Source organism: Pterocles gutturalis, unplaced genomic scaffold, assembly GCF_000699245.1.
Source record: "Pterocles gutturalis isolate BGI_N339 unplaced genomic scaffold, ASM69924v1 scaffold16107, whole genome shotgun sequence".
Taxonomy (NCBI): domain Eukaryota; kingdom Metazoa; phylum Chordata; class Aves; order Pterocliformes; family Pteroclidae; genus Pterocles; species Pterocles gutturalis.
This window is the reverse complement of record NW_010108238.1, coordinates 37,729-62,958: the sequence shown is the minus strand read 5'-3', so window position 1 is coordinate 62,958 and position 25,230 is coordinate 37,729. Positions and strand designations below refer to the sequence as shown.

The 25,230-nt window shown below is 41.5% G+C and overlaps 1 protein-coding gene across 1 annotated transcript in view; it reads left to right on the top strand.

The window, feature by feature from the left end:
• The window catches only part of SCN5A (sodium channel, voltage-gated, type V, alpha subunit), a gene marked incomplete at its 3' end in the record, with an annotated part of 80,980 nt that overhangs the window by 33,766 nt on the left and 21,984 nt on the right, over positions 1-25,230 (top strand). Inside the window, exons 7-10 of the mRNA XM_010072568.1 lie at positions 6,641-6,704; positions 18,913-19,054; positions 20,663-20,860; positions 24,724-24,906. Of these exons, the coding sequence (XP_010070870.1) occupies positions 6,641-6,704; positions 18,913-19,054; positions 20,663-20,860; positions 24,724-24,906 (587 nt within the window). The remainder of the gene's footprint in view (positions 1-6,640; positions 6,705-18,912; positions 19,055-20,662; positions 20,861-24,723; positions 24,907-25,230) is intronic.

Sequence of the window (25,230 nt, the reverse complement as noted above, 5' to 3'; positions counted from 1 at the left end):
CTTTCCCTTGTACTTATAAATGTAATAAAGTGGTGCAGTTAAAGCCCTCTGTTAGCCTTCAGAGGTACTGCACATTGACTTCTCATCTTAACCTTTGTCTTCTGTCTCTTAGTCAGTTTTTGATCCAATTCATTTGTTTTCTTTATCACAGTACAAGCAGGAGTATTTTCTTCTATTTTTCTGGCATCTGTCTGTAATCACAATTGCATTCGACCATTGTAACAGCTTTTGATTTTAATTCTTTTGTGTGAAACACATAAAGAAAACCTCCGCAAAACACCAAACCTCTACAAAACTTCCAGAGAGCACACTTCAGCACTTTGCTGCCTATTCATGTAAAGCGTATGTCTAAACAAGTGGTAGTAAATACGCTTTTAGTTACGTGCTATGCAGCCTACAGCCCTAAGAACGTGGCTCTGCGTGACTGCTCAGACACAGACTGAAGATGTTTAAAAGCCAACACATGTATTTATTGTTAGTCATTGTCTCCTGCCTCATCTTCCTCGGGATGCTCATGGACTTGGCATGGTCCCCAAGTCAATTTGACAGCATCTAAGTTCTCCACTCCCCTCTGGTCCACAGTTCCAATGTGGTTTTCCTTCCCTCCTATGTGCTTTTCCTTCCCGTGGACCACACAGGCAGCACAAACCAGGTACTGTGGATCTTTGAGGCTTTCAGAGCCTCTTCCTAGCATACAGGAGCCATCTAGCAGAAAGCTAGTGGCTTTCTCTCAAAGAAGGAAAAAGCTCTACTATCAAAATTGGACATGTTTTCTGTGCTATGGTGACTGCTGAGCCCTGACTGGGAAATTGCTTTTTTGCTTGTCTTGAGCATGGGGGGAAGCACTGATGGGAGCTTACTAGAGACACTCAAACTTAAGGAGACTACTTTCCTCCCAGCACCTTGTTGTATGGTTTTCTGTGACCTTCTCCCAGCGCCTCCATATCCCCTGCAGGATAGCTGATGCCCAGAATTACCCTAAAGTCACATGTGAGCCAATGCTGTATATAAGATTCTCGAAAACGGTGGTCTTCTTGATCTCTGCCCCCTCTACCCACCCAACTAACCTCACAATTAACTCCTTCTGTTCCTTTTTTAACTGAAGTTTTGGAAATGTCCTCCCAGACAGTTACGGGGTGAGGTGGCAGGAGAGAGCTGGGCGAGAAGTGAGCTCTCAGGGGAAGAGAGAGGGAAGTTGGGGAAGCAAGAAGGGAGAGGAGAGCACCCGAAAGCCTGTGAAACCCAGCAGAAGGGCTGGCAGCAGCAAATGCCAGGGGACAGCAGAGGAGAGCCAAATCCCCTGTCATGGGGTGAGCAACAGGAGAGTAACTGATTATTATGATTATTTGCAACCCCTTTTAGTGGGGAAGAACTAAGTGGAAGTGCCATTTATTCCCAAGCATTCTTCCCTAATAATACCCTTAATACAGGCTGTTCCATCGCTTTTGTGAGGCATGTTTTTCATCTTCAAACTCAATTTCATTTATTAGAGACTCCACCGTATGTGACACGGTGTGCACAGAGCAAGTGCAGCAAGGATTCATTTTAATTATTATGTACTACCGGGAGGTACAGTGTGTTTGTGCCAGTGGGCGAAAGGGCAAGGAGGGGGTGTTATCTATTTTGTTTCTGTGTCACGTATTGCAACGGTAAGGTGATGGGGCTTTCTGAATTGCATTTTAAATTTGGAATGGGGATGTTTGGTGGCTGTCAGTGTTTTGTGCCAGCCATAGCGCAGGGAGAAAACCTCCAACCAGCGAGCACCCGTGTGGCTGCAATAAATAGTCTGAGATAACAGACACCTCTCAGAAGTTTTTGTTAGAAAGTCAGCCAGAGGACTCTTCTCTGGGCAGTGACTAATGATACTTGAATGCTGCTGTTTGTGCAAGTGTGATGCCACATAAGTTTTTTTCAAATTGGAATTAATTTGTTTTAAGAGAGTCAAACTATTTTTTCAGTTGGGTCTTCAAAGGAGGAACAGAAGCTGAATTCAGAAACCATGTTTTCTAAGCTGACTTTAACCTTTTCCATTTTTCTGAACTGGAAACTTTTTCTTTCCTTTGCATAGAAATGAGGAGAGCTTCTACCCTTCAGCTCTATGTACCCTACTGGCTTCCTGCTCAGTGGTGTGACGTAGGTGTGGAAATTATACACTGGAACATAATTTTAATTAGAATAAATTATTTTTTGAGGAAGTTTGCTTTTTTTTTTTTTTTTTTTTTTTTTTTTTTTTTTAATTTGACAAGTGGAGCCATCGTGGATGTTTGCTCTGTTAGAATTGCCTGATGTGGAAGGGAGCAATGCAGATACCTGAAAGATACTGATAAATTGGAAAAAATGTAGAATAAACCAGCAGAAATGATGAGAAGCTTGAGGAATTGACTTTGGAAGGAAGAGACTGCAAGAATAATCTAGAGGATCTGGTGTATTTCCTCACTACTTGCATACAGCAACTTCAAAACTAGGGTCAATGCCATGTGCTTTGAGCAGTGGAGGAGGCAGAGCATGAACTTGCATGAGACACAGCAACTCACAGTGTTACAGGAAGAAAACGTGTGGTGATATATTTTCATCTTCCCAATGCTGTTGCAAACTTAAGCTTTCAGAGACAACTGATGGTTAGGGCTGCTGCCAAGCTTCTCAGTGTCCATGGGAAGCCAGGAGCTCTGAGGATGCTGGAGATATTGAATTACTCCGGGTTGCTGTAAATGTAACTGAGAGCTGGATTAGCAAACACTATTTCCTGGGCTGTGTTTAGTTTAAGGTGTTTTTGCTGGTGATTGGGAAGAGCAGATATTACTCTACAGTCACGGAGTTTTGCTGTGTGGGCCCCATGCCACATCTAAAGACAACCATCAGTAGTTCCTGCCAAATAATAATGTAGTGTGTAACAACTGTACTGAGTAATATTTGTTGTTAACCCTTTCCTCAAAACACTTAAAGGAGTTCATTAGAGGAGTGTTTACTTTTTTTGATGCTACAGATGTGTTAATGTCAATGCCAAGGAAGATGTGGTCCCTAGCAGATGGAGGTAAACCTCTACTATTTTCCATCTAACTGGCACAAGTACTAGTTGCAGTGAGTTTATGGTAGTGTGAGCTTCGTATAACCCTGTAGAGAGCCAGAGGAGTGGGTTTGGGCCAAATCTTTACTGTTCCTGGTGCCTGAACCACTTTGGCTGAAGCAGTTGCCATCATCTTGCTGTCCTTTACAGGCAGACAAAGCTCTGTAAGAGGGTAACAAGCCGTTTGTGAGCAGTTACTTTACAACTTTATTTTACTGAACTTTGCACCTCTAAAACACAAGCCCTGAGAAGACAACACCAACATATGGATCATCGTACACCTATTTAGTGGCAACGGAATCAACCTAGCACAAAACTATGTCAGGAGCATTGGAGATACAGGGTCTTCGTTTGTATTTATAAGTCTTGGGCACAAGCATGTATATGTTTTGGAGAAGATAGCATCTGGTTATTAGAAAACATATTTCTGTTGAATTTTTGACTGCTAAGTACTGATAGGAAATGTTTTGTATTATTGAAAAATAGATGAGTTTATTTGGCAACAATGGAGTAAATAATGTGTGACCAACCAGAAACTGATATCAGTCTGGTGTTATTCTGACCTTTTTTATAAAAAAATTATTTTAATATGATCAAGTAGTTATCTTACTCTGGAACTTACAATAGAAAAGTTCCTAAAAAGGTGTTGTATACGCCCTAACTGTGACATCAATGTTTTAGTAAACATGGTAGAAAAAAAGAATTTCCTTTGGAAAGAATGATGTTGCATAAAGAGTATGTACACACAAGCATATGTACAAATGCCATTGTTTTGGCTTGATTTTACTTTAACCATTGAAAAAAAATCTACTATGGAGGTTTTCAGGTTTGTTTTCCAAATTTGTTATTTTGTTCCCCCCTGACATGCAGAAATTTTTCAGTGAAAAAGCTGACAAAACAAACAAAAACTAGTTGGAATCTTCCAATACAATGAAAAAGTCATTGTGTTTTCAGGTGGTGTTGATCACGTTGAGCAGTTTGATTCAGGGAGAAAATCCTACTGCACATGAAAATTAGTTCTATGTTCTTTGTTCATATTAGAGCTAACTGATGGAAAGCTGAGGCCACGGGTTAATATCATACCAAGACAGTTTGTTCTTAAAAGCAAGAGTGACAGCTTCTTGCTTCTTAAAGACCTCTGATTGCCCAGCATGCTTGATCAAAATCTAAACCAGCTTGCTTTGAACTACAAATTGATTGTTGTGCACATTTTTGATAATACAGTGATTTGTCTCCTTGGGTGTAATACTCTAATCCTCCCTTCATTTATCAGTAGGAAATCAGCAGTTCAGCTCTTTCTCAGGCTGAGGTTTGGCATGGTAGCTGTGACACTCTGCTGCACAGTTGCAGATTCTGCGGTGAAGATACCCCCTCCCTGCAGCATCCACGCACTAGTTCCTCAGCATGCGTTTCATAGCACTTTTTGGCACTTATCCTATTGCTTGTTTTAGAAATGTAAATGTTTAAGTCATCACAGCTGTCAGAATTTTGTCTGTTCTGGAGATTTTGAATTTCTTGTTTGCACACAGAGTCTCTTTTTCCTCCTTACTTCTGTGCTCTGACAGTTCTTGTCTTCTGATTTGGTTGACCAGGAAGTGTTGGTTTGGTCTTCAACCAGCAGTGTGCTCCAGAGCTTCAGTCATCCCTCAAATAAAGTGGTCAATACACAGTAACAGATCTATGGTCCTCCTGGTCTTAACATTTGCAGTAGGAAAAGTTGCAATTCCCAGAGTGATGTATTTTTTGTGAAGTGCTGGGTACCCCTGTAGTGATACTATTTCTTAACAATGTGTAGAACCTCTGAGTTGTTATCTCGTGGTTGTGCCATATTTCCTCTGTATCCCAGAGTCCCATGGGTTTGTGTCACTAACTCTCTGTATCCCAAATAAGATACCGTCTGTCCTGAGAAAAGCAGAAGTCTTTCACCAGCAGAACTGGAGGATGAAAGGAGATGGAAGACATAGCATACTTCCCCTTCCATGGTGATTGATCACAGATGAGGCTTTGAACAACCTGGTCTCGTGGAAGGTGTCCCTGCCCATGGCAGGGGGGTTGGAACAAGCCGATCTTTATGGTCCCTTCCAACCCAAACCATTCTGTGATTCTGTGGTTCTGATACCTGGGTGTTGCTGTCAGTCAAGATGTTTCTGTAGGAAGCACACATGTAAGACAAAGTGGAAAAGCATACAATCTGAGCAGGATATATGCTCTGATAATTTGTGATCACCATCACATGCCCTCGTAACCACAAGCTCATGGGCAGTAATTCCTTCTTGGCATGCAGCAGGGCAGGGCATTTCCACTGCTCGCAGCTTACTGAGAAAGCCACAACACATCTGTTCGGTGGCTTGAGCCACTGAGCATTCTTTGCATAGCCTGCCTGGATAAGCTGTCACTCTTGTTTTTTAAAACATTTCACAACAGTGGGTTAGCTTAGAATGAAGAACCTTTTCTGAGCATCATCTGCAGAGGCCCCTCTGCTCACAAACATATGCTACATAAGGCTGGCATCATCACGTCTTATGTCAACAGGGAATCATGTCCTCTCTGCTGCAGCAAAGCACACCGCTGTATCTACCCTCCTTCAGTCATCTGCTGTCCTCTGTTTTACACTTATTATGTATTTAGATCAATGCTTTTATCTGTTCTTCCATGCCACCATTCTGGTTATAGAGATGCTCCTTAGAACATCTCCTTTTCTTCAGATGCTCTCTGGAAAGCTGCTTTTTCTTGTCCTTTTGAGAAGTTGGCCTCCAGTTCTGTTTCTGTGAGTGTTAGACTTTCTTGGCTGGGGATAGAAGAGGGAGTGTGTACACAGAGGTTCTCATTAGCCTGGGGATGCTAATTTCCTTAAGCCTCATTGAGAGTCAACCAGGGAATGATCCACAGCACTTAAATTTAGCTCGCTCCTCTGAGTCTCCCTCAAGAAGTGTCTGTCTCTCTCTCCATTGCCATTACAGATGACTGTTGATAAATATTTGTCTTTATGAATACTTCCTTGTTTGTTTCATCTCTAACAGGGTGATTTTTTATCTTTTGCTTATACTGTGTGTTTTCTATGCTGAGCAGAATCCACCAGACTGGGGGAGCGGGCTACTTTGTTAGTATTATTGTATTTTGACTTACAACTGGTTGCATTTTTAACCTACGAGTCAGGAATTTTTATCACAAACTTCAATTAATATGTATCTCACCAGTATAGAGTCTAAAAGTTATGGACAAGCTTATGGTTTGGTTCCACTGCATAGTGCTGTACTGAACTCAGTAACAGTGTTCTCGGTTTGAACAGCCAGGGACGTGGCTAGGTGATGTTCCCTGCAAACACTGCCCACAGCCCTGCTGCTGTATTATTCAACTGGTCAGATTTGGAATACAAGTAGTAAGTGCATAAAGAGCTTTGAAAAATATTGTTTTTACAATTTATGAAAATTAAAATTAGCAAAACAAAGCAAAGGCATGCCATTCATCTCTCAGTTACTGTCCCAATTGAATATGTTGGTTGGTGGATAATATTTGTGAATGTTATTATTCCCAGAATGTACTTGTTAAAAAGCTATTTCTCTATTTCTGTTTCAGTGAACTATTTCATAAAAAATGGTACAGAAGACGTGTTACTGTGCGGCAATAGCACTGATGCTGGGTAAGTGCTTTAAAAATATCTTCACTTCTGGTTTGTTTTTGTTGTGTTGGTTTTTTTTTTCTGTATTTTCCCTCAGTTCTGTCCACTTCCCACCAGCATGAAGTAGATATTTCAACTTCCTTGTGTCAGTCATAACAGGAGAGAGGATAATGACAATGTTGTGCATAGCAATACAATTTTCTGAACTGCAGGGAGGAGAAGTTTGTGTGTGTCACTTATTCAGGTCTAAAATCTTTAGGGGTCTTATTACAGCTCTTTTTTCAATATGTTTAAATTTCTCTGTAAAAAAATAGTGAAAACTAAGTAGCACTTTTGTTGAGTGGAGAGTAGTTTAAAGGAAATGAAAGAGGAATGGAAACAGAAAAGCTGGAGAGATTTGGACTGACGATGAATTCTTGGCTTTTGACAAAGGAAGATAAATAAATCAGCAAATGCTAGTCCCCAAAATAACACACTTTGGAGGTGGGAAGGTACTCAGTTTTGAGTTGTGATCTTGATTTGTACATGATAGGTTTATGTCTATGCATGTTTCATTTTCTTGTAGTATAGACCGTGGAGAGATCCAGAATAATTCCTGTGGTGTACTAACTGACTCTACATAAAGGACTTTATTCGTGTCACCCCTACCATCTGTAGATGCTAGCAGTTCTTCCTGCATCCAGTCCTCGGGGTCTAAGTGCATTGTCTGAGTGCATGATTTTATTTGACAGGTTCTCATGATCTTGATGGAAATTGAAGCGGTCAGATAGGATGGAGAAGGATGGGATCTTGTGCGGGCAGAGGAGATTATAGACCGTGTGAAGATTGTAGGCTGTTAGGAGTTGGTGGAAAAGGAAGAGAAGATCATAGAATGGTGGGATGGATGAGTTTTGATCTCAATAAGTGAGATCCACCAGGGAGGTGGATGACCTAGGTCAGGTGGGGTGAGGAGTGGGATGATCTTGACGATCTCTTGGAGGGAGAGGTTTTGAGGCTGTCGAACTAACTCTGGAAGACCAGGTGGGGTGAGGAGTGGGATGATCTTGATGATCTCTTGGAGGGAGAGGTTTTGTGGCTGTCGAACTAACTCTGGAAGATTGAAAAAAAAAATTAGGGTTTAAATTAGGAAGAACTCTATGTGAAAAGAGGCATGTGTGCACAGGGAGACAGCAGGAAGAGGAAGGAAGATAAAATCTAAACTTGTGGACAGGAGAGCGAGAAAAGCCATGGGTTCCTAGAGAGAGACATTTTACTTTCTGATGCCGCGGTGTATATCTGTATTTACATAAAGCACAGGGAAAGGTGAAGTGTCAGCCTTTCCTCTGCATGTCTTGTGTGTCTGACCTGTATTGCCAGTCTAATTTAGACTGTAAGCTCCTTGGGCAGAGGGCCACGCTTTCCTCTTTGTTTGTTCCAAGGAAGGTACAGTGTCAGCATTCATTAATTAAGTGCTTTGTTGATTGTAATACATTGCATTTATCCAGGCTCAGGCTGGACTCCAAGACTATTGGGATGTTTCCCGGGGATCCCAGGATTTGGCAATCTACCTATGCTGGTGGACTTCAGCTTTTGCTTGCCAATAAGCAGTAATATTGAGGAAGAAATGTTTTGCACAGCAACAATATTTTGCACACCGTGAAATACTATACGTAGTTCACCCTGATGACCTGAACTGTGGTGGTGCTTGCCTGCTAAGGTCATGAGCAATGTCAAAAGGGTTGACTGGATTATAGGTAGCTTGTGAGGCATAGTTTAGGAACTACTGCTTTGGAATAGCCCAAATGGTGGGAGGTTAAATACCAATCCAATATCCATGGAGCATCTATATATTAACAGCTTGTATGGATTTAAGGGTTGGATTCTAGCAAGGCATATTAGCAAAATCACTCTTATTTCCTTCCCTAGTAAGGCAATAAATTCCAATGTGTCAGCAAAGACATCTCCAAATGACTGGAGAAATCCTCCAAGGGAGGTGCTGTACCCGTGAGAGAGTGACAGCCTGAAACAGCCAGGAGACAACTTCCACCTCTTGTGTATAAGAAGAAGAAAATGCCACCCCCACGCTTAAAGTCCTAGTGCTTGTTTTGATAAATACATAAAAACTATCAGTGTTTGTGTCATTGAGGGAAAACCACTTTCCCTTTGTGCATCCATTCTTTCTTCTTCAATGTCTTGCTGTTTTAATTAAGTATTTAATACCACGGGGTAAGGTTTGGCTTTAAATGCTTAGAAACTGGAAATAGATGCTCCTGCTTGCACTGTTTTTTGGCTCAGGACTAGCAAGTAGTGTCTCATCTGCTACACTTTGCAGAGTTCCTGCCAGTCATCCCATTGTTTAAAGACATGAAGATAATTAGGAAGATGATCCTGAGGCCTCAGGGGACTTGCAGAGTCATGTATTCCCACTTGTTAGGATTGAGAGACCATCATTTACAGGCTGTCGTCTCTAACACAGTGGGATTTCTTTACTCTTATCCTTCAATGGTCAAAGCCAAGAGCAAGTGCATTCAGCAGTTAAGCAAAAAATCTGAATGCCTGGGACCTTTTGGGACAGGTTGCACCACAGGATCAGGGGAAGTGAGTTAAGAGTGGATGCATCAGATTGTGGTTTCCCCCGTCTATTAGTAAGGAAATTAATGACAAGGGAGGATGTTTACATTGGGAACCCATCAAGGCATCAGAAAGGCAGGGAGGGAAAGACAGTTGGAAAGGTGGTGTCTGAACGTTCACAGCATTTTTGGAATGTGCTTCTGCTCCCAATTTGGAGCTTGAATTTATGAGCCGCTGTGGTACACTGAGGACCCAAAGGAGATGCGGGGAAGGGCGGTGTCATGTGTGCACTCCTGGAGAGATTGGTTGTTAGAGTGAGGGATATCTGTGTTGTGGCTGGGATATTAAATCTCAGGGGAATTGACAAAGCCATTTTAGTGCGTTTTTAAAAGCATGTTAATGACACTCTGAGGTTTGGCTGGTTGCTGTTATTATAGAAGAGTAAAAAAAAAAAAGAAATCTAAATAAATCCAGTATGGCAATTATTAGGTGATGAGACTCAGATGGTCTGATGTAAGACTGTGCAGTGATGGAGACTGCAACCTGAGCTGGAGCAGCAGGCCAAAATCAGCGGGGAAGTGATCATCAGTGGATGCTATATCTCAGACAACCTAATTATCTCCAAGGTGGGGGCTTTATTACATTACTGGGAGGGACTGTTTTCTGAACAAGCACCTGAACTGCCAATAAAGCAGGAGGCAATGGATCAAGCTAATATTGATTCTAATTCAGAAGGGATTTGAATAGAAGCATGTCACTCAGCAGCAGCAAACATGTCTCTAGTACTTTACCTGGTAGTTGGAAGAAAAAACATTTGTTTATGTTTTCAGGTATGTGAAAGCAACCTGAAGGAGCTACTTTAAAAATCACATTGTAGAGATGTGGTAGGAATACTGGAGAGATGGCATTTTTTTCAGTTGCACAAGGAGTAACTTGTCTGTGGGGTTTCTCATGTGATGCCTCAGAAACTTTCTTCACAATGCCTGAAATCTGATTTTTCTTCGTTTAATCAAATAGAACTTTTGTGTTGTTTTTCATTTTGTTTGTCCAACTGCATTTTTCCCCTTGATGTACTGCAAGAATTTGCTTTGTATTTACAAGGAACAAAGGGTCCAATGGAAACAAGAAGTAATGTTTGGAGTAGAGAGAAAATCAAATGATTGTGATCAAAGATGTTCTTTGGCTCAAAGTAAACGCGAGTGACGCATGCTCAGTGTTTCACAACAGGCACATTCAGAGCACTGCGTTAATGGAAAAATCCTCTGCTCTGAGATGTGTGTCACAGATTGGTCAGACACTGGAAGCAGTGCTAACAGCAAGGCTCTTTCAATAACAACTACAAAAAAAAGTAGTGTATTTGCAGAGTTATTCATGTTTCTAGACGTGTTTCAGGGTTAGATTTGGTTGTTCTTTTGCATATGGCCACACTGGGATCTGTCCATGTTGTTTCTCTTTGCAATTTCAGCTTCTTGTATTTGATTTCGTTAAAACAAATGGAAAAATCTCAGATAGATCGTCTGATTTTCAAAGGGATTACAAATTCCATACATTCGCTTTTCAATTTAATTCCCGGTGTAGTAGCTTATCCAATTTTCAATACCTTGTTTTTGGCCCTGAGGAAGGTCCAGTGAAGTACAACTTGATCCTTGTCCCATGCTTCCTCACAGAGTAAAGACTTATGGGGGCTGCAGCAGCCTGGAATTATCCGTCCGTGAAAAAGGAAGATAATTTCAGTTTTAAAGCATTTCCACTTTTATCCTGTTGTAATTTCCCAGGAACATTTTTCTGCTGTGCTTAGACTGCTGTTTTTTTCTTCCTCTTCCACCAGAAGGTTTGGAAGAGCAATAGAAATAGCAAGGAAACTTGTCCATTAGGAGAAAGAGAAACAGACAAGGTGCTATCAATGTACAAAGTAAGCAAGCGGAAAAAAGAGAGAAACTTTGTTCTTTTCACTTTTCACTTGCAACTACAATAGCAGCTGGCTTTTCAGAAAAGTGTGCATGTTTTAAGTCAATTGGGTCCCCTTTGGATCTCAAGGTCAGACTGCTTTTTTTTTTTTTTTTTTTTTTCCCCTTTCACATAAAATATCCTGTATATTCAGCTCATGGGCAGGAATAGTCTACGAAATGATGCTGACAATGAAAGCACATTTGCATCGTGTCTGTACTGATATTACCAAAAAGACTAACGAACAGGAAGGAAAAGCAGCCAGTAAAGCTACTTCAAGATGCAACAAGAAAGCACCTTTGGCAACTGCATCCTAGTAACTGTTGCTATAGAAACTTTAGCTACCTTTATCCTCGCTATGACCTTGATTTTTCTTAACAGGGTATATTAATATGACTTATAGCGTGGGGCAAGATTCTATAGGGTTTGGTAAACTCTGCTGTCACTGAGCTTATTGTATATAAGAGGTGAAGGGATGTCCATGTGGTGTAGTGCTCCTCAAAGTTTTTGAGTGAGTCCTAACTGCTTCCAAAGTATCGTGAGAGAAAAACTTTATTTCCTTTTGTGTTGTGGCATTTTACGAGGTAATTAATTCCAACATATAAAATATTGCATCAGATGCCTGTTTTCATAGTCACCGTGAGTACCAAAAGACACATTTTTATGGTAGGTTCTCCACTCCACCATACTGTCATGTACAGTGATGCAGCATTTTGATCTCTCTGACCTATAGTAGCATAGCTTTACCTTTATGCATCCTCCACACTGTGATTTAAAATCCCTTGCAAAGGTTTGTTACACCCCTCAAGGGCAGAGAAGAAACATGTGCCGTACTGAGGAGCAGCGCTGCAATCAGATGCTTCCACCGACAATACTTTTCCTTGTGCATCCCAGCGCTGCAGCTCTTGCCCAGCCCTTGGCAGGCAGAGAGCCTGGAATGATGTGTGTGTCCACCAGAAGAAGATGGCAAACAACACGCTCTCCCACAGCTGTTAGTCCCCTGACTACAAGGAAATGTGCCCAGTAACACAACCCCAGTGGCGCTGGAAATTGGGGAACTGCAGCAGAGAGTAGTTGTCGTGGGTTAAACTAACCCACCACACTAGTGCAACCAGTTTGTTCTTTTATTCTGCTGTTGGTGATTAGGACCACTGCAGCTCTGAGTTGCCTGAACTTATATCATCATCATCATTATTATTTAAGGTGGCTCCAGATTCAGGCCATGTTGTGTTGGATGCTGGACAAGCAGGGTGAGAAGACACCCCTTGGCTTGGGGGGTTTGCATTTCAGAGGTGCAGTCTCTGGTTGGGTTGGGGTAAAGATGGTGCTCAGGTGTCTCAGTTGCATATATGTACTCCTGGGAAGTGACAGGATTGTGCAAGGTCAGGAGAAACAACCTGTTGCAGGTGATCTCTGGATTAGGAAAGTTTGTCAGGCAGGTCATGGTCTGGCAGCATGTGTTTAACTTGCTGTATGAATGGATCCATCACAGGGAATGAGCTTCTGGGGAGCTTTGACATGTGCTTAGTGGGACTGGTGTGTTTGTAACACTCCCCAGATTCAGTCTCATGGGGTATAGCTGGCTGATGGGTGGGAAAGGCTGGAAAGACTGGTGGAGTGAGGAAGGGAATGCGGTTCCCAAACGTGACTTCTTCAAATATCACCAAAGTGAGGATATTGTGGAAGGAATGAAGTATGTTGTTTAAACTACCAGAGCTAATAACCTAATTATACCCCAGAGTAGTAAGCAATATTAATGAACTTAGTACCAACCTTCAGACTGTACAGCATGCCTTAAATGAATTTAACTAGATTCTGATGTAAATTGCATAAACTTTTCCATCTGTGCTGGTTACAGTGACACAAGAATGAGGATGGTTTGCTCGTGGTGAGAAAACCTCTTGAGTATGAAAAAAAAACCCACAAAGCAAGTATATCACTTAAAGATGGGTATAACTTTATGTATTACACAGGCTTAGAGGCAACAACACCAATCCCCACTCCTAGGGATCAGTTGTGTGCTTGGAAGATCACGTCTCTGGTTAAACAGCAGCAATAGGGATTAAATCCAAATCCACTCAATTCTTAAGGATGGGTAATATTACCTCTTAGTCAAAGCTGTAATAAGCTCATCAGCCACATGAGAGAAACAGACTAACTGTGGTCTAAGGTCTTCGTTAAGCAGTAATCTGTCATTACGTTTATGATGGCAAATTATTATCTTGCATTTTGTTTGGTGGGTTAGACGGAAGATATGGTGTCTGGCCACTGGATTGAGTGAGAAGAAATGAGAGTTTGCTTACCTTGCTGCAGCATGAAGTCCAAAAAAGCCACCTTGCAGCAGTGGGAGTTCTTCCTCTTGCTGCTTGCATGCATGCATGGAGGGGTCTGATGTCTCAGGCTGAAACAGTGGTTTTCCATCTGCCTGAACAAGTGGCCAGGATGGGAGTCCAGAATTTTGGGAGGGGATGCAAGTCTGCGGCATATCCAGGTCAGTGGGTGTTCTGAGCCTGTGAGCAAGCCTGCTCATGGCCATCTCCTTCCCTTTCCTCCTCCAGTTTCACCTTGTTGTCCATGTTGCTCTTTATTCTGAGCTTTTTTTTTTTTTTTTTTTTTTTATGTGGGGTTTGGTTGGTTTTGCTTGTACTTCCTTTTAGACCATTGGCACTCCTTGCATTAAAAAATGCCCTTCAAATTCTCTCTGACACCTCAAATGTCTGGAGTGAGAGCTGCTGGGGGCTCCTAGCCAGACCTATCTTATGTGAAGTCAGATGTTGGCTCTTAGATGGTGATTAATGGGGAATTTATCTGTTCCCTCCCAACCACTGCATAGTATGCGCTCCTTGTTTGGCTGCTGGTCTTCTCCCTCAAAGCCAAGAGAATGAGGAAAACATGGAAAGTGCACAGAAAAACACTCAAGTCTGTGACCTAAAGGAGATCTAAGCCTCTCCTTTGTGGCCTGAGGACTCTAACACGAAGAAGCAGGTCAGGAAAGACTCTGCCATGGACATCAATAAGCCTTGGAGGCCGTGGGCACTGTCTCTCCTTCCAGCTCTTACTGCTAGGCTTTGAAACCCCACCGTGCTCACCAGGGTGGTTTCCATTCCTCTGGAATTAGCCATGTGTCAAAGACATCAGCTACAAACATTCCAGCTTGGTTTCTGCATTCTTGGGCTTAAGTTGTGACCTAAGCAGGAACACTAAGGGAATCTTGCCACATTTTTTTTTTTTTTAATTTTTGGTGTGTCTGTGGTGTGCACTTCATCTCCCATTATTGCTTCTTTCATAAGCAATTCAGCGTAGCCAGCCATGGTGTGGCTTTGCAACCGAAACCAAATGAAAGCGCAGCCTGCACCTTACAGATGTCGTAGCTGACCTGAGCAGCTGTTTGATGCCAACTGATGGTAACACGTGGACAACCCTTCCTGTGTTTTCAGGGTCTGAATGTTACAATCCAACACATCATTGTTTTACAAATCTTTTATTGTACAGCCCTGTTGGCCACTACAGTCTGGATCAGCAGGTTACTTGGCTTGCCTTGACTAAACTCTTTAGCCAGAACATTTCGTAATTGTGCCCCTCAGATACAACTCTCTGGCATTCCCAACCTGTGTTATTTAAAACAAAGCCGTTTCTTATGTTCTTTAATTTCCTGTACCAGTGCCAGCTTACAGTGGTGATTACAGCCTGATGGATAGGGAGGTAGACTGATGCTTTTAACTTTTCCGAATCAATGACACTAATTTTATTGTGATCAATTGAAGAGCATCCTACAAGGCTCCCGTGGAGAATGTCATATTTATGTAGCTTGTTATTGTTGCACATCCCTGTGCATCAGAGGAGAGTGCAATCCTGTGAAATGCTTCCCCGAGGTAAAAGAAGCTAAAGAGTTTGCTAAAAAATCCAAAGGTGAAGGCTTCATGTTATACATTGAAGATGCTTCAGCAAAATCTTGAGATGCCTTTAAAAAATCCTCAGAGCAAATGGTGTCAGTTGCAGAATAATATTCTCATGTGAGAGTCTTACACTTAAATTTCTGTAGAGAGTTTTTCTGGGAAGCAGCATTTTGTTTTCCTCTCGGTGTTTTTAAGTCACTCCCACACCGCATGGGTTATCACTTCTGTCGGCTGCGAAAGAGGGTGAGCAAGAATAAGGAGTTGAAAAGTAGGATATTTTGTCTCAAGTGTCTAGTCTCCGTAAAAAGGATGTGAGCTACCATTAATAGCATTTTTGAGCTGGAGTTCATGCTTTTTGTGCTGAAGACACCTCTTCTGAATGCTCTTATACCTGAACATAATATTAGAGAACCGTGTACACTCACTGTGGATTCAGACAGATCTTTTCACACCAGCACTCTATTGCTGGGTGGAAAAGGTTTGAGAGACACATAAAGGTGGAATGAAACACAAAGAAATACTAACTGTATTATAAACAGAAAATATTAGTCAGAGGTACCATTGCTCACTTTCACAGTCAAGAGGAGTTGCACCTCCATGTCCTAGCAGTTGTGGTGAAGTGCCTTGAGGAGTCACTTTAACGCTCTTCTGCATCAAAACTGAGCTTCCCTGGGAAGTGACATTGACAGTGAGCTTCAGAGTGACTTTGTAGCCCCTGATTTCATGGTGCTGAGAGGTTCCTATGGTAATACATCTAGGTGCAATGCACCTAATGCCCCCTTTCTTTCAGACTCTCTTGTTCAAAATGGTGAAGAGATTAAGAGACAACTCTCTCTTTCATATTGAAATTACTGGCAACATTTCTATTTTGCCTAAGATTTCAGGCAGCTTGTTCTAGATGAAACTCACTGCCCCATCTAGGCTTAAGTTCACCATGAAAGTAATCCACATCAAGTTTCTCACAGCTGTATTCAGATGTTTTAGGCATTAGTAACAACATTAAAATATAAGTGATGAGACCAGCTTAATGGAGCCACTTGGGACTGGTCTTTTGTGGAGGGCTGAGGAAGGGCTGTCCACCTCTGGACATGATATGGGGGTAGTGAGACACTGGCCCAGGTTGCCCAGAGAAGCTGTGGATGCCCCATCCCTGGAGGGGTTCAAGGCCAGGCTGGATGAGGCTCTGAGCAACCTGGGCTGGTGGGAGGTGTCCCTGCCCATGGCAGGGGGGTGGAACTGGATGGTCTTTAAGGTTCTTTCCAACCCCAACCATTCTGTGATCACTCAGTTTCCAGCCAAGCACAGTGTGTGAGTGCAGTCATTTTCCCATGGCAAAAGGAATGATTCTTACAAAAATTTTCATGTCCTGTCTGGACATGATGCATTAGTGCAAGCAAGCAGAAAGGGTTTCCTTCTCAGGAACCCGGAGGATCCATTTCTCAGAGCTCTTGAACAGTGTCAGCAGCATGTCACGGGCACTGTAGGCTGTCTGTGGCAGCAGATCAGAGGCTCAAATCTCATGTCTCTATGGCAGAGAGTGACAGCAGATGCTGCCTTCAGGAGAGAGGAGATTTAGTGAAAAGGCTGCCTCAAAAAAGGACATGGATATACAAGAGACATTCAGTGTGCATCTGCATATTTTAGGGGAAAAAAAGCTGGGATTTCTGCATTTCATTCTCTTTTAACTCAGTACTATTACTCTAATTTTTATTGAAATGCGGCTCTTACCAGGAAACAATAGGTAGTCAAAGTAGGAAAGATCTAGAAGGCTATTTCTAGGCTGGCAGGGAAAAAAATTGGAAGTATCTCTCTTTTTCTTTCTGTGAGATATAGTTACTGTTGTATAAATTCACAATTGATATCAACTTGGCTCTACCTAAGGTGACAGAATCACTTATTATATTCTCACTTGTGTGTTACATTGAATTCATTAAACATCAACTGTTCTTTTTCCATTTTTTGTTTTTTCTCTGCAGACTACTGCAAACAAGGATATGCATACATTTTGCAATGCTTCAGCACTCCTTTTCTCAGCGTTCAAAGCAGACTTAAAAATTTGTGCTTAACTAATGATATTAAATTAAGCTTCTTAAACTGTTGTTGAACTGTGGCTGACACCATAGATTTGTGTAACTTCAAAACCTATGAAAATGTATTCTCATTTTGACATGTAATATAGGGTTGCTATCTTGTGTTGTAGAGATTTGATTTATATCAATATAAAATTGATATTTAAAAAACATCCTTGGTTTTCATACTGACATACACTCTCTCAAGAGTAATTTTTTTTTGTGACATTTTAAAAATGACTTTTCATTATTTATATGACTGGTATGCATTTTGATTTGTGGCAATATTCTGCTCTGGTGTAAAATAGCAGTGGTTGAAACATCCTATGAGTTATTGCTGGGGAAAAAAAAGCTACAACCTGTATGCTTTGGACACACTCTACATGACTGGTGAAGTGTCTTAAATGCCTAGATATTGCAATAATCATCCCATCTGAAGGCAGTTTAGAAAACCTTGATTCCTGGCTCTGACAGGCAGAACATCAAGCTCAGCATCTGCCAGGATGGACGGTATTATTCTGTGATCAAAACACTGCCTGTAAGTAGGTCTCTCTCTCAAAGTCCCTGATCTCTGACAAAGATCTCTGACACAATCCCTCCTGTTCCAGCCATCCTTAGTTGTGTCAGCTAGAATTTGCAGAGGATTGTACCAGGTTCATCTCTGTCTGAAGCATAAGGAGAACAGAGAGAGCTGACATTACTGCAAGTTCTGCTGAAATCTGCTTCTCCAGATAGTTAGATGGTTCCCACCTAGCAAATTCCTAAACACTGTAGTGCTCCAGGACACTGGCAACATCCTTGGTCTCTTATCCCTTTGTAAGTCTTTTCACATTGCTCTATGTCTTCAGTTGCTCATGGGACACATCTTACGATTGGAAAGCAACTTGTGTGGGGTCTTTTGACTAGTCATCTTGCTGTTCTGGGTGAGAAGGAGGGTCACTGACCTGGGATCTCTTCCACCTTGTGTTTCACTTGATAATGCAATTCAGTACTTACATAGTATCACCGCTGACTGTAAAGCAGAGAGCATTTTTTTTTTCCTCTTCTGGCATATGGGGCTAGAAAATTACTCGTAAAGAGTCTCAAAGTTTAATGAGAGTCAGTGAAATTCATGCTATCTGCATGCCATTTAATACGTGACTCTGAAAGACACACAAAGAAAACATTTTCCTGGCAGAAGCAGAAAAAATGTCATGATCCCAGACTACGGCGGCAAGTGGAACAAAGGGCTGGGTTTCTTAGATTAAAGATTTAGTCCTTGCAGGGGGTGCATACAAGGTCAGGCATAGGAAACAACCAGGAAGATACTCAGATGACACATGCTGATGCCATCCTGCCAGTGTCAGGCTGTGTAACCAGAACAGCAGGTTCACCATGGTCTTACCTGCAACCATAACAGGAGACACCAAGTTTATGACTCCTAATTAGGAATAAGTGCCAAGAAAAATCATGTTCATGTCCTGTTTAGGCACCTAATTCTGGTCTGTTCCAAATATCTGAAATGCTAGGTGCTCATTTGCCATTGCAGCTCAAGCTACGGCTGTCATTTTTCAGTTTATCCTTTCAAAGAAAAAAATCAGATTGCCAAGGTCTTTAGTATTGTGCAGTTAGCATCCACCTGATTCCTGTTTTCACTCAGTGGAGTAATTTACCTTTGAGCATATGTGCTCTTAACTAAGAACATTCAACACCTTCCCTTGGAAATTAGTTTCTCCATGCTGAAGCCATCTGTGAAGCATTTCATGTATTGTCTTTCGTGTTTTGCAGCACGTGCCCTGAGGGTTATATATGTCTGAAGGCCGGGGAAAATCCTGACCATGGTTACACAAGCTTTGATACTTTTGGCTGGGCCTTTCTCTCTTTGTTTCGTCTTATGACTCAAGATTATTGGGAACGTCTTTATCAACAGGTAAGAGATTGTATTATTTCTGTTAAAAATATAAAATAAACACATCATCTCATTACAGTCATATATCCAATAATCAAAGACACTAAAGAGTTGCTGGTTATTAAGTAAACTGTTCTGTGTGTTGTTGAAAAGGGCCATCAGCTGTTACAATTAATTTATTTTCTTATAAGTGATGATATCAGAAGACATTAGGCTGAGTGTTTGGGAAAAAGCGGAAAAATTGGTACTGAGAGGAAGACACTTTGAATGGGTATTTTACCTGAATCTGAACAAAGGTCACCACTTAATAAAGATCACCACATCACCACGTAATGGGGTTTTTTTTGGTGGCTGATGTATGAACTTATCTTTTGAGCCCAGCTCAAAAAAGGACTAGAAAAGCAACCGTGTACTTGGCATACCTGGTTTTGCAAGGCATGGTAATGAACACAAATTCAGCAGATGGCAAGACTATCCAGTACCTTTCAGCTCCCTGTTGCAAACTTTTCATCATGGACAATTTACAGTCAACTTACAGTCATGTGTGCAAGATGGTCTGCTAGTAAATGCTCATTTTAACATGTATTTCCTGAAATGTACGCAAATTCTGAAGGACTGCATAGGACAGTTTGATACTGAATCACACGCCCTACCCATGAAGCCACTGAAGATTGAGTTCTGCATCTCAAAATTGCAAAACCAGAGCATGCTCGTAAGGAAATCAAGGGAGTCAGCACTCACAGATACTACTCTGAAAATACTGAGGTAGCCATATTTGAAGATACTGTGAGTTTCAACTTTACATGCAGCCAGTCATACAATTTCATTTCAGGAAAACGTAAAACAGTGAAATTGAAGATTCTTTAAACAACCGTATTCACTCACTTGGCACAAAGTTGCATGTACAGCTCTGGAAGGCTGAAGCTGTCATGGCAAATAAGAGTGAACATCACTCCCTTGCATTATTTGACCTTATAATATCAAGCAGTGGTTCCTAACATCAAGTCGTTGACCATGGGACATATCTGCAAAATAAACTCAGCCTGTTAATCTAAACTCCAGTTATACCTACAAATCTGGTGGAGAACAAGGCAATACAGTCAACCGCACCCAAGGATTGGTTCTTCTTATCCTGACAGAGATGTCTAGATAACTTTCAGATGAGTTGTACCCTAAAATTGTCGTTTTTCTCCCCACCAACTGTAAAGGACCTAGACTGTGGACATCTGGCCGGTTACTGTGTGAATCCCACTTGGAAAGTTTCTGTGCCCTGGACAAAAGCAGATTGAGCTATGTGGGGGAAGCTTTCACTGCAACTGATTATAAAATTATTTATTCTCAAAGAAAACCAGATGACATATTTGGTAAAGGAGGAAAGCATTCTTCTTTTAGAAATGAATTTTACTGCAAGGCACATAATTTTTAATTAAAGTATAGAAATTTATTGGTGAGAAGATTATTTCCTTGTATGTGGTTGTCACTTGTCATCAGAGGGATTCTGTTCGGGCTGTTAACAAAGGCTGAATTCAATTATATTGTAAATCTAATTTTTTTTAAAAAATATATAATTTTTTTTTCTTTTAAAAACATTGCAAACAAGTGTTATTTAGTCTATTTTTGTGCTCACAGACCCTCAGATCTGCTGGGAAGATCTACATGCTTTTTTTTATGCTGGTCATCTTTCTGGGCTCATTTTATCTGATCAACCTGATTCTGGCTGTTGTGGCCATGGCGTATGAAGAGCAGAACCAAGCCACTATTGCCGAAACAGAGGAGAAGGAAAGAAAGTTTCGGGAAGCCATGGAGATGTTAAAGAAGGAGCAGGAGGTCAGTAAACTATGTGACGTGATTAGCCTTGGGTAACTTGAACAGATGGTACCTTGAGATTCACAGTCTCTTTATTTTACATTTACGTGACAGCAGAAGTAAGAGTTTGCTTGAAAGCAGCTTAATGTTTATTGTCTTGGACAGAGTTATTACAATTCTTTCTAAAGGAAAAATTATATCTCTTCCTGCTAGGATTGGGGCCATTTAGGGTATAGGTATCCAGAGCTGTATTGGTTTAACTATACCACATATGCCAGCAGAGGAATTTATTTTGGTTGGCATATATAAGATATCTTAATGATGGTATGACTGCATCTGTGTTTGAGCACAGAATTCTGGTAGCTCAGCCATATCCCCAGCTGAGCTTCTTCCACCACCACTTCAGCTCATGTTCATTTCCTCATTGTCTCACTCAGACTGCTGTGAACATCCAACTGTCCGACAATAAAGATATAGGATAACCTGTTTGAAGCATGTGGGACTTCATACCTGAGCAAGACAATAGGCAGATCTTGAGGTTGAGCTTTGCAAATTATGCAAAGGATATGGATTTAGTGTTGTGTTGTAAGATTAAACAAAACAGGGAGGTCAAACAGTGGATGTATCCATGTAGCCCTAATAGCACTAGTTTAATTTGCCTGTGGTTTGTGTGGGGTAGAAAGCCTTTATTAAACAGCTGAAGAGAACATTTTAGGTGCTGTGAACAAGAAGACAATAAGAAAATTAGTCTGAAATAATGCATAGCACTCTAGTTGAGAGAAATAAATCCTTGATATACAATATAAACTAATATACATAATTTTCTTTTGGTTACATACAGCTTCAGGGCCTAATCCAAAGCACATTTAAATCCTTGGAAAGAAAATAGAAAATGTAATTCACCCTTGACAAAGTGCTAGTAGAGGCTTACACATCGTTTAAGTCCTTTTAAAGATCCTCTTTGATAGTTTAAGTAATAGGTAAATGCAATTTAGCCCATGTACAGGCACTCTGAACAGAGAAATTTTCTGCCATAACCTAAGGGAGCAAACCGAGCTCCAACTTGTACCTATTTATTTGTATAAAACAAATTTTCATGTGTTTTTACTCCAGCTGAGCTCTTCCTAATAACAGTCAACTTTCGTAGCCCCAGCTATAATTAAAGATATTTAAGAATTTCCTTTTGTAGGCTTTGATTTCAGTTAAGCCTCTATGTACACAAAAAAGGAACATTAAGCCCTGAAAGTCAGAACATGTCAAACTGAAGGTTGCTCATGAAAGCCTAAATTGTTCCCATTTGTCTGTATGCTTTATAGCATAGTCTTTTCTTCAGCCAACCATGTCTCATTTTTCGTGTGCCCTGCTCAGTACAAAGGGTGGACATCGCATGACTCAAGAGCAGCTCTTCGCTTTCTCTTCATTTGTTCTGTAGCCTTAGGCCAGCTCAGGCAGACTTCCCGACTCAGACATTCAAAGCCTGCTTCAAAGACAAAATGACTAACATCCTCAGAGGTTTTTCAGTGCCTCTTGTCACTGCCCAGACTCTGTGTGCTTCAGAAATACACATTTGTATTTGCAGTGCTCCTGGAGAATTACCCTAATCTGATGGAAAGGAAATTTAGGAGTAGAGTGATTGGGGTCCATCATGTTCACTAGTGGAGCAAATCAACCCCCAGCATTTCAAACTAGACATCTGGAAGAAGAGACTCAGGAAAGGGAATTGGGTGACTGCTTGATGTAGCTTTCAGATGTCTTCCCCAGGTGTCTCAACCCAGTCAGAGCTACTCAGTTTGTCTTGCTCTCCAAACCCTTATCAAGATCCTGGTTTCAACTTTCTCACTGTAGTGCTAAGTTCTTGCCTCAAATCTTATCTCCTGCATAATCCCCATGTCAGGGCTCATGTGAGCTAAGCTTTTCACCCATCCTTCAGCCACCACCCATCCTTGACAGACATACCCAGTCCTGCTCTCCTCTCCTGCCCCTGGGAGCTACCACAGTGGGTCATGGCTTGCAGTGCCTGGGGGTCAGGGCACAGTCCAGCCACAGGAACCCAACCAGAAAGAGTAGATAGACAGGACATGGGGACATCCTCCATGCCCTGAGAAACAATTCCATCCAAATCCTTTTTCAACAACTGAAAAAAGTACATAGGGCAGAAGCATTTCAACCCAAGCAATAGGTAAAAAAATGCTAAAAAACTGAAAATTAGTTTATTTTGCAGAAAATGTACAGCATGCCTAGTAGAACAACTTACAGTATTTTCTAGATTAATAAAATATGATGGCAATTGGAAAAGAAACCCAAAAGTCTTTAGTCCAGCTTTTACATTGTGCAGTATAAAGAGAGCACAAACATAACTGATAAGCCTTCTTGGGGACTTAGTCAACTTACACAATTGGTCTAACACATTCTTAAACCTGAACTTAACACCAAAAGACTTGCTGGATCTTTATGAAGAGAAAGCACTTCAGCATAGCAATTAAATCAATTGACTCAAAAAGAAAAAAAAAATAAAAGAACAGCCTAGACGGGTGTCTGCGCCCTCCTCCTCTCTGCTCTGAGCAGCTTGCTCATGAAAGATATTTCCCCCAGGAATTAAGTTTTGTTGTGCTCTCAGCTTGATAGAGCTACTCCTTGAAATACATGATTGATTCTTTACACGACTGTTAAGTGCCTTCACTTTCCTTGGTCTGATGCCTGTGGGAGGAAGGGAGTGTTTTGCTGCGGAGAGCTGATTGCCCGTTTGATTCTAGTGGCTTACAGACAATAGCACTGAAGATTCATCCCTCTCTCCTTGTTCTTGGCAACCTGGAGAGGTTTTTTTTTAAATTATTTTTTTGTAGCTCACTCGCTTCATGTATTTTGGCTGGGGGCTCTGCAAATGGGCTTGTCTCCAGGCCACTGATGTGACTACTGCTGAGATACTGGCTCCGAACCTGACCTCGTGCTTTGTGCTCAGAGTCCCCTTGCTCCTCCTGCCTGCACCAAGGATGGGGACCCAGCACGCTGGTGTGGGCTGGAGCTTCTCCCTACCCCCATCGATCCTTCCTCCTGGCTGCTCATTTACTTCTAAGGCTGTGGTTTTGTGCGCTCAGGCTTTCGCATTTGGCTTCTGCTGGGTTTCCAGCAGCTGGTCTGCTATCAGCCAGCTCCTGCAGCGATCCCACTGATAGCCAGCGCAGCACCGGAGCACGTGGCAAAGCAAAGTCCACCTTATCTCCGGTCAAGCCCAGTTTTCTCCTTGCATCTCTGATCATAGCTGCCTGTGCTGCAGCTTGGGTATAAGTGTTCACAAAAAACCTGCCAGCTGAATTGCCTGCTGTTCCTAACATCCTTCTGTGATAGCACAAGAAAAATCCCGGCAGCTGGCTGGGCTGCCCTCCCTCCCAGTTCAAGGGGCTGAAGTCCAGGAGAGGCTTAACCTGAGGTTCCCCAGTCTGAGATTTATTTTTTTTTGCTGACTCCAGAGATGTGTGCACACTGTACACCTGCACATATACACACAGGGTGTTCCTCTCATGAAATGTGGAAGGATCTTGTGTGTGAGCTCTACATAAATCACATTGTTTCATACAGCCGTTCCTAATGTTCCGTGGTAGGATCTGGGTGGCAGACCTGAATGAGTGCATTTGTACTAGGAACCTGTCTGTCTTGTTGGTTTTTTTTTTCCCTATGGCTAAATGTAGAGGTTAGAAACAGATTAAGACCAGTTCCAGCCATGTGAGATAGTTTTATGATTAATGACCACCTGAAATTTTTAATTTATCTCCTATAAAACTTTAAAACTTAAAATAAAAAAAATAATTGCTGAACAGATTAATTATTAGTTCTCAGTGAGATCCTTAAATAATAAATTTTACACCTTCTACCATCTTCTCTTTTAGGCACTAGCTGCTAAAGGAGTGGATTCAGTGTCGCTTAGTTCATTGGAAATGTCACCGTTAGCATCCAAAAATGCCAAGGAAAGAAGAAATAAGCGAAAGAAAAAGAAATCTTTGGGGGCTGAAGAGTATGGGGAAGACCAAAGGAATCCCAACTGTGACTATGACGATAGTCAGAGGAGAATGGTAAGCCACGGTCTGAAATGTCAGTTATTCCACACTGCACTTTGCTGGATAGCCCAGGCTCTGAATAGGCAATTAAAGCTGAAACTTTCAGCTGTAAAGAAGAATCAGATATTTGACATAATGACTGACCTGCAGACAGCCTGTGTCAGAACAGTGGAAGGAAACATATTACCACTTTATTTTCAAAATGAATTAAAAATGTCCATTAAACATTCCTCCAAATCAATTTTGTTCCAATTAATTTTTTTTTTGCTTTTTTTTTTTTCACTTCAAGATTACCCTCAGTCTGGTTTATTTTCTTACTTTAATTTCATTCATCGATTG